This window comes from Camelina sativa, chromosome 17, assembly GCF_030686135.1.
Source record: "Camelina sativa cultivar CO46 ecotype springtype chromosome 17, ASM3068613v1".
NCBI classification, from domain to species: Eukaryota; Viridiplantae; Streptophyta; class Magnoliopsida; order Brassicales; family Brassicaceae; genus Camelina; species Camelina sativa.
This window is the reverse complement of record NC_141896.1, coordinates 12740230-12758169: the sequence shown is the minus strand read 5'-3', so window position 1 is coordinate 12758169 and position 17940 is coordinate 12740230. Positions and strand designations below refer to the sequence as shown.

Here is a 17940-nt window from a genome sequence, read left to right as displayed (position 1 = left end):
TTTCAGTATCTATACTTTGTGATGACTATCTTTATGGAGTGTTTTCTGATGCTACTGATGTGTATGTGATTGACCTCCACACTTAGAAAGTGGTGACCAAAGGACCTCGTCGTAAGACTCTTTATATGTTGGAGAATCAGGAGTTTGTAGCTTTTTTTTCAAATCGACAGTGTGCGGCTAGTGACATGGTTTGGCACCAACGTCTTGGACATGTAAACTTCCAAATTCTTCAACTTTTCAAGAACAGCAAGGCTATATCTATCAATAAGAGCAGCACATCTCCTCTTTGTGGTCCTTGCCAAATGGGAAAGAGTAGTCAATTACCGTTTTTTAGTTATGATTCTAGTGCAAAGAAACCCATTGATCGAATACATTGTGATCTTTGGGGACCCTCTTCAGTTGTATCAGTTCAAGGCTTCCAATATTATGTAATTTTTGTTGATAACTTCTCTTGTTACTCTTGGTTGGTTCCTTTGAAAAAGAAGTCTGATTTCTATGATGTGTTTCTTGTGTTTCAAAAAAAAGTGGAGACCTTGTTTGGCAAGAAAATAAAAGTGTTTCAAAGCGATGGTGGTGGAGAGTTTATGAGCACCAGGTTTAGAACACACTTGCAGAATCATGGCATCAAACACTTGGTGTCATGTCCATCTACACCGCAGCAGAACGGAATGGCTGAGATGAAGCATCGTCATATGACAGAGCTTGGTCTTTGATACTAGGATTTTTGTGTGTCCTAGCAGGTTCAATTAACCTTATGTAGTTGTAGTACTTAAGGTGTCAATCCAAATGGGATGTTGCTAGCAATCAAGATGCAATCAAGAAGTCACAAGTTAAGCCAATTCAAAAAGAGTGTTTTTCTAACAATCCTAGAATGGTCAAAATACAAAACGGAAATGAGTCACAGAAACAGAAACGAAAATGTTTGACAAGAAGCAAGCAAGAATAAGTGAAACCGAAAACGATTCTAAGCATGAACAAATGAAAGTGAAACAGTCTCGGGAATGTAATATCAATTAAAAATATAAAAGTCCTAAGGATGGGAATAATTGTTGTCGGTGGAGTATCCTAGTCTATAGAGTGTTTAACATACCACAAGCAAACTATCCCTAAACAATGAACATTACAACTTAGCTAATCCAATCTCTTGACAAAAGCTACTCAGACTCAACCACTTCCATACCTAGCTCTCGCTAGAGAAACATGGTCGAGCAGGCATGACAAACAAGTTCATTCACGTCAACAAACATCCTAGACAACTAATCTCTTAGGCTAGGAATGTAAGTCTCTAGCACTAGTTGGTCAGACATTTCATCAAACACTTTTTGGGTGTGGAAATGTCTCGAACCTAGTCCCAATTGATCAGAGAGAAACTAGTATTTCTAACTCTAGTCCAGAAGGGAATCATACAACCAAAGCTTAAACACTCTACATCCTAAGATCCTCCACATAATCTATCCCATCCTCAAGAACTAACACATTGCTCAGATCCGGAAATCATCACCAAAGATAGAAATTCAGAAAACATTGAAACAAGCATTCTTAGATAGGTAAAAATGAGATGAACAAGCTTGTAGAAGAAGTCAAATGCAAATACTCAATGTATTAAAAGATATCTGGATACAAAGTCTGAGAACGGTTTTTGGAGGCTAGGTAAAACCTTCAGAACAAAATGAGATAAAAGATAAGATGATGTCCGCCAAGACTTAACAAAACGTATTTATAGTAAAAACATGTAAATCCCTAAAACTTAAAACGACAAGATGAAGAGTCGGTTTGGGAATCTCCTGAAGCGTGTAAGAAGGAACGTCTTTCTGACATGTGCGAACGAGTAGTGGCTCGAGTGGGTGATGGTGTTGGCTCGAGTGGAGGAGGGTCGAGTTGACGGGTGGCGACTCGAGCTGGAGGGTCGAGTCGACGGGTGGCGACTCGAGCTGGATGTATACGCTTCCAATAAAATGATGATAACTTTTGAACCACACCTCCGATTGGCTTGAAATAAACGGCATTGGAAAGATGACTCAATTCTCTACAACTTTGATGAAGACATAGAAAGCTGAATCTCCCTAGCGGTGGCTCGAAGGACGACTCGAACGGCGACTCGATTGACGGTCAAGGTGTTGCTCGAGTGAGTGACGACTCGATCGACGGTCAAGGTGTTGCTCGAGTGGGTGACGACTCGATCGACGGCCAAGGTGTTGCTTGAGTGGGTGACTCGAACGACGTCGAACGGCGACTCGAACGATGTGTTCCCGATGTCTCCTAGATACCTGAAATACTCCAAAATGCACAATGTATGCAAGAATGATGCAAGAACTATGCAAAGTGTACAAAAAAGACTAGAAATTTATGCAAAACAACTAGTTATCCTAACTAAATGCATGGAAAATACATGCTTCGCAGAGACAAAATATAGACATATCAACTCCCCCAAACTTATTCTTTGCTTGCCCTCAAGCAAACGATCAAGAACAACGTATGGAGAAGAGGTGTGAAGATGGGGTCTCAGAACCTAAAACATGCTGAATAGAGTAGTTAGAATCAAGGTCCTTGTTTTTAGTTCTATGATGCATGGTGAATAAATTTTATTCGTTTGATCTACACATGCAATCCTATCAATCACCCCCTTTAACATTTATTAACAAAGAATCATGAATCAAGCTATGCAGTGTCATTGAACTCATTTAGCTAGGTGAAAGGTTAGAGACAAATGTGGTCTCTTTCTCAAGTGGTTCCATCGATACATAACAAGGTTCTCTCATGAAAAGAGTTGAGCTTAAGAGAAGGCTAAAGGTTGAAACCAACTGATGCATACAAGAGCAGCGCCCTGTCTACCCAAAGAACATTCCAAACCGAAGTTGGTCCTATCTCTACCCTTCATCTGAAACTTCATCTCAAACCCATTCTTTCATTCTTTAGATTTGGTCTTAGGAGGAGTTCACTTCTTATCACTCTAACGGATTGGGAAATCTTTATTATCAGTAAGGTTATTTTTCTTTTCTTCTAAGGACTCTAGACATCTTAATCATTTTACCTTCTTTTCTTTGTCTAAACTTTTCATTTTATGCCCAGAACCAGTAACTCATTATTTTGCTCAACCCAAATCCTTTACTAGACTTGTAAACTTTGAAAACACACCCCCCTCCTTAAGACTTTCTACCCTTTACTTTTCTGTACAGATCCATACTCAATACCCCAAATCGAGTTCTCACCTAGTCCTACTAGTCCGGATAACGCGAACTAGAACTACACAGGATCCTACTCTTGTCGGTTAGAACCTAACACTTTCTAACAAGCTCAACTCGGAAAAGGCCTAACGCTCAAGAATATAATTGGCTTGAAAGGACGGTTGGTTAAGGGTGCGGGAAACTGTTCCAAAGATGGGAATCAGCTACTTGGATTGACAAGGGTGGTAAAAATGTGAAAGACAATCCAAGTATGTATATGGTATCCATGAGTTCAACTTCAATGCATAACAAGATAATTGCAAGTCAGGATTAGGTTCAGATAGATAGGAAATGACGTCAATACAAATCATGCTTCAATCTTACATTTTCAAATTCAATCAACATGCATCAAATAAACTAATAACAAGGGCCTTGATTCTATCCTATTGAATTCAGCATGCTACCAAAGTTACAATCATCATCAACCCCTATGCTAAATGCACCAACCCTATATGAATGACACTAGACTCAATCCTAATATGCAAGTGCAAGCTACATGAACACTCTGTTTTTGTGAAAAATTTCGAATTTTTTCAATTTTTTTTTTTTTTTTGGTTTTTCTATGCAAATAAATGGATGCTATCTCAAACATGATATGATTCCAAAACAAATTGAAATAAGAATCACAGAACACAACATCAGATACATCATCTCAAACCCTCCCCCAAACTTAAATTACACAGTCTCCTGTGTAAGAAAAATTTGCAGGAGGATTTAAGAATCACAACACAAACAATGCAGTAATGAAATGGTATATACAAAGGAAGGTAGGAGTACCTCAGTAGTAGAAGAAGGAGTCGGAGCTCGCCCAAGGAGTTGGTGCGTGATATTGGCTCTGTCCTTCACCGTGTTCGGGATCCGCAGGAGTGGTCTCAGCTGGCTGGTCGACTTGTTGCTCAACCGTTTGCGTGTTCTGATAAGTGTTCGGCTGCTCGTCGCACTGCATGTCGTCGACTCTAGACTCACCATAGTCCGAGACTAACACTACCACATCCGTAAGCTGATAACCACCTTGCTGCTCAACTTGTTGCTTAACCTCTTGCTCAGCTTGAGCTGCAGAACGACGCGCTGATCGACGACTTGAGGAGGCTCCTGAACCACGCGAACCTTGTCCCCTTCTCTCCTTAGATTCATGTGACGAGTGGCGTGAAGGGACGGGTGTAGGCTGACGCTGTCGTGGCACATATGAAGATTGACGTGCTGGAGAGGGAATCGGAGAAGGTGTTCGCTCTAGGTTCGCGGAAGGGCGTCTTGACATTGGTCTGTTATCCTTGGGGATAGACCTAGGGACGACGGTTGTGGAAGTTGAGCAGCTAAACATACGCACGAGGTTCTTGACAGTCTTGGTGAGGCTGCTTAGCGCCTTGTCTCTGGCTTTCCTTCGTCCAGATTTCCTGGGCGCTTGTCCTGAACGCAACTCAGGTTCCTCTTGTTTGTAATCACTGTCCTCCTCTCTTGAGTTAGAAGCTGGTACCAGCCTCTTCCCGCGACTCTTGCTCTTGGCGAGCGGTTTGACAGGTCTTCTTGACCCCGCTGCCTGTTCTGAACCCCCAACAACTTCGTCAACCATGTTCTTCATTTTCAGGAAACGCTTTGCCATGGACTCAGGTGATGAGCGTTCTCCACCCACACTCCCATACGCCTCTTTCATCTCATGTATGAGCTCAGTACTTTTTCTGTTTCGCTGAGACATGATGAACTCAAAGATAAACGTTAATATGTTAGTAAACAAGTAACAAGAGCAATTACAAAATTTTAAACTCGAAAGTGCGAAGAGAGGATAAACCGATCAAGTGGAATGGGATGGCGGTGAGTGAACTCTCCGGGTCAGGTGTGGGTTCGACGGGGAAGAACAATGGTTCCAGGAGCTGTTTTGGCACGCTGGTTCAAGTGGGGGTAGGTCGGCTCGATCGGGGCGGTTCAAACGGAGGAGTGTTGGCTTGATGGTGGTTGGCTCGATTGAGTTGAGCGAGTGTCGGCGAGAACAGCGGATCGAGTGAGGAGAGGAGTTCCGACGGATTGAGTGGGGTAGCGTTGACTCGAGGGAGAGAGTGTGTTGACGGTGAAGCGCGTGAGACGTGCGACGAGTGGATCGAGTGGATGACTTCGGCTCGAGTGGATGAGTTTGGAGGTGGTTTGAGCAGAGGGGTGTCGGCTTGAACAACGTGTTCCTTGGGCGGACGATGTTGGCTCGAGTATTGAAGCAGCGAGGATCGAGTCGTAGTGTGTTGGCTCGAGGGAGGTAGAGACTCTGTTGGTCGTGATGCTGGACTGAAAGAGTGAGACAACGTGGTGGATCGAGTGGATGTAAGTCACTGCTCGAGTCGCGGTGAGGAGATGGTGCAGAGGGAGACCATTGAAGCTTCGGTCGAGGATGTTTAATTCTGCGTTGGTCAAGTCGCACAAGTTCGAATGGTTTCAGTCGAGTCGTGGAGCGTGAACGGGGCGATGTACGTGTCGACTCGAGGTGAGCCTCATGGTGCCGGTCGAGTGGAAGGAGGTTGGTGAGGTGACGAGACCGGAGTAGCTTCGACAGTGGTGGTGGACAGTGGAATAGATGCGGCTCGAGCGGTGGCTCGATCGAGTGGGACGTCTGTGTCTCGAGTCGGGTCTTGACGTCGGTCGAGTGGGAGATCTCATGTTCTGAACTTTCTGCCTCAACTGCACATACTTAATCTGCGTCAGATAGCTGCTGAAACTCCTCTGGTACATCCGTTTCTCTATGGGAGTCTAGCAGGTTCTTGTAACAAGTGGTCTCCTCATGCAAGAACCCTTCTTCCCCATCCTTGGTTAAAGAGATCTTGAGATGGTCCTCCTCAGCTAATTCCTCCAACAACTCATCAGCCAACTGATCCATCTTTTCAATATAGAAGACTTGTCCTCCTATTGTTGGTTTCTTCAAGGTATCCTTGATTTCAAACTTCATAGTGAAGTCGTCTCCCAGATTAAGATCAATCTTACAATTTCTAACATCAATGATGGCTCCAGCAGTCGCTAGGAATGGTCTTCCTAATATCATAGGATCTTTTGGTTCTTCATCCATTTCCAGAACCACAAAGTCGGTTGGCACTTCCACGTCTCTAATCCTGACAGGTAAATCTTCTAAAATACCATGTGGAAGTCTCATTGTTCTATCTGCACGGATGAGGGAGATGTCGCAACCTTTAAACCTTGTAAAACCCAACCTCTTAGCCACAGAGAGTGGCATAAGATTGACTGAAGCGCCAAGATCACATAGACACCTTTCAAAAGACATAGGTCCAAGGGAGCAAGGTAGAGTGAATGATCCAGGATCTTTGAGCTTCTTGGGTACAATCTTCTTCTGAATGATTGCACTGCACTCAAGACTTAGTACCGACATGCCTTGAACTTCTTTTGATCTCTCCATCACTAAGTCGTTGAGGAATTTCTGGTAGTGAGGAACAAGTGCGAATGCATCCAGCAATGGCATCCTCAATTCAATCTCCTTGACTTGTTTTTCGAACAGAGCTTTATACTTCTTAGTAAGCTGTTTCTTAAACCTCACTAGAAATGGTAAAGGTGGCTTGTATGGTGGAGGAATGAATCTCACAGGTTTATCCTTGGGAGCAGCGTGTTCTTTAGTAGCTTGAGGATCAGATTGCTTGGATGACTCAATTGGATCCTTGAGCACCTTGACGGGATCCTTTATCTGAACTTCATCTTGAAGAAAATCCTCCCCATCTAAACTCTCATTGTCCTCAGTGAGTCGTACATCTACAGCTTGGGTGGTGATATCATGGATAGTAGCATAGTCCTTGGGGTTTTGAACTGCTTTTCCAGGTAGTTGGCCAGGTGTTGGGGTAGAAGCAGTCTTGCCTTCCATATACTTCAGCTTCGAGTTCAGAGCTTCAAACTTGACATTCAAATCATTGTAAGAACATTCCATCCGCTGACTGAGTTCAGCAAATTTCTTTGCAGTATCCATAGAACCACTAGCTTGACCCTAAAGAAGTTATTGCATCATGTGCTTCATTTCTTGGTCAGGAGCTTGATTAGGCTGAACTTGTTGAGATGGAAATCCTGGTGGTGGTCCTGAGGGAGCTTGGTAACCCTGCTGGAACTGTTGCTTTGGAGCGAATCCCGGATTGTAAGGCACAAAATGTTTTTGTTGACCTTGCTGTTGTTGTTGAGGCGGGTACACCTGACTTGTGGATTAGCAACATTGGTACTTTGGTAAGACAAATTGGGGTTCGTCTTGTAGGGATTGTAACCTTTGTTGTATCCACCCTGATTCTGAACATAGTTGATATCCTCAGTCTGCTCGCCCTCCCCATCTGGAACTTGGAAAGGGTCATCCTCAGATACAAAGTGGACGCTCCTCTGCTGGCTTAGCAAGATACGGTCAAGCTTCTCATTGACATTCTGGAGGTCTTTCTTGTACTTCTCCTCAGATCCAGCATCGCCGCAAACTGTGTGGTCATAGTCCTCATTGTAGTTGCCGTCTGACTGGGCGAGATTCTCAACCAATTGCCATCCTTCATCAACGTCTTTGTTCAGGAAATTACTGTTAGAAGCAGTGTCAAGCAGCATGCGGATTTTTGGAAGTACACCACGGTATAGAATGCTCAGTAGTGACTTGTTGCTGAAACCATGGTGTGGACACTGGCTATGGTAACCCTTGAAACGCTCCCATGCTTCATAGAATGATTCTGAGCTCTTCTGAGTGAAGCTGAAAATCTCATTCCTGAGACGTGCTGTTCTGGAGTTGGAGAAAAACTTGGCCAAGAATGCTTTCTTGCAACCATCCGAGGTGGTGATTGATCCCGTGGGAAGGTTTTTCTCCCATTGATGAGCCTTGTCTCCCAGGGAGAAAGGGAAGAGGCGCAACTTGTAACCATCCTCACTCATGCCGTTGATCTTGGTGAGACTACAAAGACGGTCGAACTCGTCCAAGTGGTCGAGTGGATCCTCCATAGGAAACCCGTGAAACTTGTTTCCATGGATCATGGTGATCAGACCACTTTTAATCTCGAAGTTGTTGTTCTGCACGGCGGGAGGGACGATTCCAGCATGCTGAGTATGAGTGTTTGGTGCATCCCCAACACCAATGTTTCGCGGTCCCTGATGTGGTTCATTCTGTTGTTCCATAGTGACTTGTGCGGGATGATCAGTGGGTTGACGAGCTTATCGTGGGTGTTGCAACCGATTGATTTCGTCGATCACAGGAATGAGATTCTGATGCCCTCTTGATCTGGTGTGCATGCAAGGTTGCAATCAACAGGTACCTGAGATGTAAAACAAACAAGCAGAAAACCAAAGCAAGTCAGGACTCAGAATGATAAGTGTAACGGAACTTAATCTTGCAAAACTTGAAATCTTAAATGTAGCAAAACGAATCCCAAATGGCAACGGCGCCAAATTGATACTAGGATTTTTATGTGTCCTAGCAGGTTCAATTAACCTTATGTAGTTGTAGTACTTAAGGTGTCAATCCAAATGGGATGTTGCTAGCAATCAAGATGCAATCAAGAAGTCACAAGTTAAGCCAATTCAAAAAGAGTGTTTTTCTAACAATCCTAGAATGGTCAAAATACAAAACGGAAATGAGTCACAGAAACAGAAACGAAAATGTTTGACAAGAAGCAAGCAAGAATAAGTGAAACCGAAAACAATTCTAAGCATGAACAAATGAAACAGTCTCGGGAATGTAATATCAATCAAAAAGATAAAGGTCCTAAGGATGTGAATAATTGATGACGGTGGAGTATCCTAGTCTACAGAGTGTTTAACATACCACAAGCAAACTATCCCTAAACAATGAACATTACAACTTAGCTAATCCAATCTCTTGATAAAAGCTACTCAGACTCAACCACTTCCATACCTAGCTCTCGCTAGAGAAACATGGTCGAGCAGGCATGACAAACAAGTTCATTCACGTCAACAAACATCCTAGACAACTAATCTCTTAGGCTAGGAACGTAAGTCTCTGGCACTAGTTGGTCAGACATTTCATCAAACGCCTTTTGGGTGTGGAAATGTCTCGAACCTAGTCCCAATTGATCAGAGAGAAACTAGTACTTCTAACTCTAGTCCAGAAGGGAATCATACAACCAAAGCTTAAACACTCTACATCCTAAGATCCTCCACTTAATCTATCCCATCCTCAAGAACTAACACACTACTCAGATCCGGAAATCATCACCAAAGATACAAACTCAGAAAACATTGAAACAAGCATTCTTAGATAGGTAAAAATGAGATGAACAAGCTTGTAGAAGAAATCAAATGCAAATAATCAATGTATTAAAAGATATCTGGATACAAAGTCTGAGAACGGTTTTTGGAGGCTAGGTAAAACCTTCAGAACAAAATGAGATAAAAGATAAGATGATGTCCGCCAAGACTTAAAAAAACGTATTTATAGTAAAAACATGTAAATCCCTAAAACTTAAAACGACAAAATGAAGAGTCGGTTTGGGCATCTCCTGAAGCGTGTAAGACGGAACGTCTTCCTGACATGTGCGAACGAGTAGTGGCTCGAGTGGGTGATGGTGTTGGCTCGAGTGGAGGAGGGTCGAGCCGACGGGTGGCGACTCGAGCTGGAGGGTCGAGTCGACGGGTGGCGATTCGAGCTGGATGTATACGCTTCGACTAAAACGATGATAACTTTTGAACCACACATCCGATTGGCTTGAAATAAACGGAATTGGAAATATGACTCAATTCTCTACAACTTTGATGAAGACATCGAAAGCTGAATCCCCCTACCGGTGGCTCGAAGGACGACTCGAACGGAGACTTGACTGGCGGTCAAGGTGTTGCTTGAGTGAGTGACGACTCGATCGACGGTCAAGGTGTTGCTCGAGTGGGTGACGACTCGATCGACGGTCAAGGTGTTGCTCGAGTGGGTGACTCGAACGACGTCGAACGGCGACTCGAACAATGTGTTCCCAACATCTCCTAGATACCTGAAATACTCCGAAATGCACAATGTATGCAAGAATGATGCAAGAACTATGCAAAGTGTACAAAAGAGACTAGAAATTTATGCGAAACAACTAGTTATCCTAACTAAATGCATGGCAAATACATGCTTGGCAGAGACAAAATATAGATATATCAGTCTTTCTATGTTATTTCAAAGTAAAACACCTCTCCGTTTTTGGGTTGAAGCATTCTACTCTGCAAACTTCATCAGCAATATGATTCATTAAATCAGAAAAGTCCAACAGAGGTGTTATATAACAAGCAACCAGACTACTCATTTTTAAGAATCTTTTGTTCAGCTTGTTATCCGTGTCTTAGACCATATGCTCAACACAAATTTGAGCCAAGACACTTCAATGCGTTTTTCTTGGCTATCATCCACAATATAAGGGTTATCGGTGTCTCTATCCACCCATTGGAAGAGTTTCTATCTCACGCCATGTGATCTTTGATGAGCAGTGCTTCCCATTTGAAAATCAATACAAACATCTGGTGACACAACATAACATTGGTTTGTTACAAGCCTGGCAACAAGCTACAGATTCTTCTTTCATTCCACATCTACTTCCGTCAGTTCCCACACAATTTTTTGAGTATCCTCAAGAAGATCTAATGCCTGCAGACATATCAGTTCGCCATGAGTTACAGGTTTCCCTTGAAGACAACAGAGTATTAGCAACATAGGATGTTCTTGAATGTCTTGTAGCAACACCTAAAGTTAGTCCAGATCAACCAGCTGGAGAAGGTTGTGAAGACGGTGCTCACCCGATGATTACCAGATCTAAGCATGGGATTCGTAAACCAAATCCCAAGTATGTTCTTATTGCAAGCAAAACTCTGCCATCTTTACCTCAAACAGTCGCTGAGGCACTAGCACACCCTGGTTGGCGTCAAGCTATGTTGGATGAATTTGATTCCATTTATAAGAATCATACATGGATCTTGACTCCCGCTAATGTTTATATGAATATTCTTGGTTGTCGCTGGCTGTTCACTGTGAAACTAAATGCTGATGGTTCCCTCAACAAGCTCAAAGCTAGATTGGTTGCCAAGGGTTTTAATCAGGAAGACGGGGTAGACTTTAATGAGACTTACATTCCTGTTGTTCGAACATCAACCATTCGCATTGTACTTGCAGTGGCTACCTCTAAAAGTTGGCGCATTACTCAATTAGATGTTAAAAATGCTTTCTTACCCATTGATTTACAGGAGGAGGTTTTCATGATTCAGCCGCCGGGATTTGAAGATGCTGCTAAACCGGATCATGTTTGCTCTCTAAAGAAAGCCCTTTATGGGCTCAAGCAAGCTCCACGAGCTTGGTTTGATAAGTTCAGCAACTTCCTTCTTGAATATGGCTTCGTGTGCAGTAAGGCAGATCCTTCTCTCTTTGTCTACCATCATAATGGTGATAATATGGTCCTCTTGTTATATGTGGATGACATTCTGCTTACTGGCTCCAATCCTGCACTATTCAAGTCATTAATTGCAGAACTCAATAAACGGTTCTCTATGAAAGATTTGGGCAATCTTCATTACTTCTTAGGGATTCAGGCTCAGTCTTTCTCAAACAGTTTGTTTCTCAGCCAGTCTAAGTATGCTGAGGAGATCCTTCATCATGCGAGTATGTCAACCTGCAATCTGGTTCACACACCACTTCCTCTTCAACTGGATAAGGTGTTTAAAGACAAACGTTTGTTCTCTGAGCCAAGCTACTTTCGCAGTCTTGCAGGTAAACTCCAATATCTGACACTCACACGTCCAGATATTCAGTTTGCAATGAATTTTATCTGTCAGCGTATGCATGCTCCAACCGAATCTTATTTTCATTTGTTAAAGAGGATTCTACAATATATCAGAGGGACATCTAAAATGGGTCTACACATGTATAAAAACAGTGACTTGTCCGTGGTATCCTACAGTGATGATTTGCCATTGGTTTCTTATAGTGATAGTGACTATGTTGGTTGTCAGGAGACACGACGATCTACAACTGGTTTTTGTGCTCTTCTGGGCTCAAATATAATCTCTTGGTCTGCAAAAAGGCAACCAACAGTCTCTCGGTCTTCACCAGAAGCTGAATACAGAGCTCTTGCCACGGCTGCATCGGAATTAACTTGGATATCCTTTGTTCTCAGAGACTTGGGAATTGTTCAAACTAGACCTGCAGTTTTACGGTATGATAATCTCTCTGCAGTGCATCTCTCCGCTAATCATGTGTTCATAATCGCTCAAAACACATTGAAGTCGACTACCACTATGTTCGAGAGAAAGTAGCACTTGGTCTTCTTGAAATCCAACATGTCCCTGCTGCTTTAAAACTTGCAGACATATTTACTAAGTCTTTGCCTCGACCAGCTTTCTAGCACCTACGTTACAAACTGAGTGTTGGTAAGTCTCCCACCATCAGTTTGCGGGGGAATGATAGTCTACAACAACCAAATGTTTTGGGCTCAAACCAAAACATCACAGGCCCAACATTCAAAGGAGGTCCATCAGTCCAACAAGTCCTTCCCGCTCTGCAACTAGAAGATAAAACAATGAAACAGAGGAAGGAGGCTAAGAAAGTGACAAAAGCACCAGCTGGAGTAGGCTGTGAGCCTTTACTATCTAACCATTATGATTCTCTCCTATCATTAGAGGATGAGTAGATGATCGACACTTATCAGCGGATCTTTAGGCTAGTCAAACAAGTCTAGAATGTTCTTCTTTATGTATAAATATAGCCTCTCTGTAATTGACAAGGTGTGGAAAATAATACAGAAAAGTTCAGTCCTTAAAACTCTTCTTTGTTTCTTCTCATCCATGACACCAGTCATCAACTCTTGAAACACACTAGAATTTTTTGAATCGTAGCTACCGAAGAAGCTATCGGAAACCCAGACCTTGCTAACTTCAAGAGTTTTTGAACGGGAATGACATGTATGTAACAGATTGTTTTTATGCAATGTGAAACCGAAGCTCTCGTCTATGTCCAAATCCTCAGAAGTGATAACATTTGGAAGCATCCAATTAAAGGGATAGAGAAGAGAAGCAAGCATAAGAGGCACTGTTTTCACAGCCAATGGCAAATCCCGGGCCAATTCTCCTTCCGGCTCCTAATGGTGTAAGCTCATAATTTCTACCTCTCACCATCTCACGTCCGTTTAATTTCTTTCCCCAAAAACCTCTCTAGCTCGAACCTGGTCGGATTCTCCCACACGCTTGAGTCTCGTCTCAGGGTCCACACGTTCACAAATTAATTTGTATGTTCTTCAAAACACTTTCAAATTTTTAAAATTAAAATAATAAAAAATGCATATTTCTATGCAATTTACCGGTTTACCCTCATTCAAGGGGTAGTTAATTACAATTTTTAATTGTAGTGTTTTAATTAGGGATAATTAGGGCATGTGCATTGGAGGTTTCGCACAAAAGTTTCTCAGTTAAAAAATAAATAATAAAATATAGTATAATCCCCTATATATTAATAGAGAAGCACATTTGAGAAAAAGCTGATGTGTCGCCGGCAGAGAGCTAAAAACACTTTTTAGCAAATGCCCTTAAATTTTCTAATTAATTACAGTTCTATGCCATTGTATTTATTTTAAAAACAATTAACTGAATAATAATTAGATATGTCATCATTTCTCACACAAATTTAATGGAAAGGCAAAATTTCACTAAAATTTACTTACCAATATACAAGTCAAAATTATATTTATTACTTAAAATTAATATAAATATTGATTTCTTAAAATCAATATAAGTAAAATATTCTAAAAAGACTATTAAAACATATCAATTAATATAAATTTAATAAAAATAAAGAACATATAAATTATTAAACATATAACTTATTAACATAACCATATAAAAACAAAATTTTATTTTTTATATTAGTATTATTACGATAATAATTTAAATAACAAGCTTTCAATAGTTATTAAAATGGATTATAAAAAGAAATATATTACCCCTAAAATATCTCTAACTCATTAAAAGAAACTTAATTCCCAATAAATATATATTTATATATATTCATAAATAAATATTAAATTGAAAACAAATTAGGAGATATCATGATGTGTGATTATTTATATATATCTAAGTATGTAAACTTATCAATCTCAATATTTAGTGTGATTATTTATTAAAAATGAAAATGTTGATAACCGAATAGGAATATACGTTTTAATTGTATATTCATTTATGTGCTATTAAAAAGGAATGAGACAATAACATTTATCATTATAAATAAACTTAGTATTTAAAAAAAATCATAATATATTTAAATGAGTGATTATTAGATTATGCGAAATTGTTTTAGTTACTCGACAAACCATAAATATAAATTTGATTTTTAAAACACACAAAAATATATATTGCCATAAATTGTAACATTTTATAAAAAATTTCTTTACCACGTTCACGTAGTTCACAGAGAGAAGCTGCAGCGACGGGCTCGTAATCGGATCACGGGTTTGTTTAATAAGGATGACATCTGGTCAACTGAGGATGTGGATATATGTAATACGGCGGTATCTTATTTTGAGGATTTGTTTACTTCAACAAACCCGGTCAATTTTGAGGAGGTCCTGAGGGAGGTCAATACGGTTATTACAGCTGAGGATAATGAGCGGCTGACAAGACCCGCTACGGAGGCTGAGGTCAAGTCTGCTTTATTTATGATGCACCCGGATAAAGCCCCTGGCCCAGACGGGATGACAGCTTTGTTTTTCCAAAAAGCATGGGGTATAGTTAAGACGGACCTTGTAGATTTGGTTAATAGATTTTTGGTGGAGGGAGTTTTTGACAAGAGCCTAAATCGAACCCATATTTGCCTTATTCCAAAGGTGGCCAAGCCAACTAGAATGGCAGAATTGCGTCTGATTAGTCTGTGTAACGTTGGATATAAAATCATTTCAAAGATTTTGTGTCAGCGACTTAAGAGGGTTTTACCTGGTCTTATCTCTGAGACTCAATCGGCTTTCGTACCAGGTCGGCTGATCTCAGATAACATCCTTATAGCTCAAGAGATGTTTCATGGCTTGCGCACAAACCCGTCTTGTAAAGGAAAATTTATGGCCATCAAAACAGACATGAGAAAGGCATATGATAGGGTGGAGTGAGATTTTGTGGCAGCTTTGTTACAGAAGTTGGGTTTGCAGAGTCATGGGTTTCCTGGATAATGTTTTGTGTCACTTCGGTAGAGTATAGGGTTCTTCTTAATGGCCAGCCGAATGGTTTGATTGTTCCACAGAGGGGGTTGCGAAAAGGTGATCCTTTGTCTCCTTATTTGTTTATCTTATGCACAGAAGCTTTAATTGCTAATATACGGAAAGCAGAGAGGGATAAACTTATTACTGGGATCAAAGTGACAAATAAATGCCCGCCTATTACGCACTTGTTGTTTGCCGATGATAGTCTTTTCTTCTGTAAGGCGGACAGAGGACAATGTCGAGTTATTTTAGATATTCTAAAACACTATGAGTCTGTCTCGGGTCAACAAATTAATTTTACGAAATCCTCGGTACAGTTTGGGCACAAGATTGATGAGCAGACAAAAACCAAGCTCCAGGACGTTCTCGGAATTACTACCTTGGGTGGTATGGGATCATATCTAGGTTTACCTGAGAGTTTGGGTGGGGCTAAGCCCAAGGTTTTCTCCTTTGTTCGGGAGCGGATTCAGAGTCGGACGAATGGTTGGACGGCAAATTTGCTTTCAAAAGGGGGACGGGAAGTGATGATTAAATCTGTTGCTACTGCTGTTCCAACTTTTGTGATGTCTTGTTTTCGTTTACCAAAAACAATAACATCCAAGCTTACCAGTGTAGTGGCAAATTTTTGGTGGAGTACCAGTGGTCAGACAGGGGGCATGCATTGGCTTGCCTGGGAGAAATTATCTGTTAGTAAATAGTTGGGTGGTCTTGGCTTTAGGAATGTGGATGACTTTAATTCGGCATTACTGGCCAAGCAACTATGGTATCTGATAGACGTTCCAGAGTCGCTGTTTGCCAGGGTTTTTAAAAGTAGGTATTATAGGAATACGCATCCTTTGGATCCGATTAGGTCATACTCTCCCTCCTATAGGTGGAGGAGTATATGTTCTGCTCGCTCTCTGGTTAATAAAGGGCTTATTAAACGGGTTGGCTCTGGGGACACCATTTCTATATGGTCTGACCCTTGGGTACCAGCTCAATTCCCGAGACCAGCTTTAAGTAAGGGTCCGTTAAAGGACCCTTCTCTTCAAATGAATCAATTAATCGATCGACAAACTAATACTTGGCGTATGGATGTGCTTAATGAGCATTTTGATCCACTTGATGTTGCATTGATAAGGGCTATACTTTTGGGTGGTAACCAAAAGGATGATCCTTTCGGTTGGCATTTCACGAAAACTGGGATGTATACAGTCAAATCTGGCTATCACACTGCACGTCATGACGTGGTTTGGACTTTTGCGGCCACTGGCTCTGGCCCGGAAATTACCCCCCTACTGGCTAGCGTGTGGAGGGCTCGTTGCCCACCTAAGATCCAACATTTTATGTGGCAGGTCTTATCTGGGTGTATTTTGGTTTCGGCAAATTTTGGACGACAGGATATTGCTTGCGATTTACGGTGCGTACGATGTGGCGCGGATTTGGAGACAATAAATCACGCAATCTTTGTGTGTCCTCCGGCCCGTCAGGTTTGGGCTCTAGCACATGTACCGGTGGGTCCTAATTCCTTCCCGACGGAATCAGTATATGCAAATGTTGATCACTTTTTAGGGCAGCAGAATCCAAGGGCCCATGTTGCGGCGTTCCCTTGGCTTATGTGGTTTATTTGGAAAGCAAGGAATGCACGTGTTTTTGACAATATTGTGGAGCGGCCGGAGGATATTGTTAGGGTAGCAGAGGGAGAAGCTGCAGCATGGCAGCAGGCTCAGGTCGAGGACGATCTAGTGACCTATCCCACTATTCCAGTAGTTTCGGAGATACCAGCTAGGGTGGCTACAACCGCCCTTCCTTTGGTTTTTTCGGGATACCAATGCTTCATAGATGGATCTTGGAAAGCAGGGGATTTGTATACAGGTGCTGGATGGTGTTGCACCTCGGCCCAGACAGGTTTGCCGTTTTTGGGTGCCAAGAATTTCCGGCGAAGTCTATCTCCATTACATACTGAAGTTGAAGTGTTCCTTTGGGCGATGCGCTGCATGATCGGGCATGACTTCAGAGAGGTGACTTTCTATACCGTCTGCTCAGACTTGGTGAAGATGGTATCTTCCCCTTCCGACTGGCCAGCGTTCTCGGCGTACCTTGACGACATCAAGTCTGATAGGGAGGAATTTTCTTTTTTCTCTTTATCTTTATTTTCTAGAAATGCTAATGTAAGGGCGGATTCTTTGGCACGCCAAGCGCGTACATCTCCGCACCAAGTTTTGTTTATAAACGACCAATTGGCTCGTTTGAGCTGATCTTTTGTTGTCAAAAAAAAAAAAAAGTAGTTCACAGGTGAAATGTATTCTTACACGTATACTTTGATTTTGGAATTTTGTTAATTTTTTCATAATAGCTTTTTTGGTAATAATATATCATTTATAGAAAATATTAACAAGCCGACTAATTCAAAAGATTTAAATAGCCTTATCAAAAATATTAAATCAATAAATTAGATTCTCTTCAAAAAATTTAGTTTAGAATCTGATTGTTACTAACATATAATAATTGAATAATTGAATAATTTAGTTTAGTATATGTTGTTATGGTTACATAAGAAACATGCAAAATTGTTATGATTACAAAAT

The 17940-nt window shown here is 41.4% G+C and overlaps 1 protein-coding gene and 1 non-coding gene across 2 annotated transcripts; both read left to right on the top strand.

Annotated features, from left to right (window-relative positions):
* The first annotated feature begins 7830 nt into the window (after positions 1 to 7830).
* LOC147923612 (small nucleolar RNA R71) lies at positions 7831 to 7937 on the top strand. Its single transcript, XR_015587866.1, has one exon. It is a non-coding gene; the product is annotated as a small nucleolar RNA R71 (small nucleolar RNA).
* Positions 7938 to 15342: 7405 nt separating this feature from the next.
* Positions 15343 to 17747, top strand: LOC147923611 (uncharacterized). The gene is made up of 3 exons (XM_087496495.1): positions 15343 to 15938; positions 16092 to 17465; positions 17738 to 17747. The coding sequence occupies exons 1-3, from the start codon at positions 15343 to 15345 to the stop codon at positions 17745 to 17747; spliced, it is 1980 nt and encodes a 659-aa protein (XP_087352621.1).
* Positions 17748 to 17940: the final 193 nt, after the last annotated feature.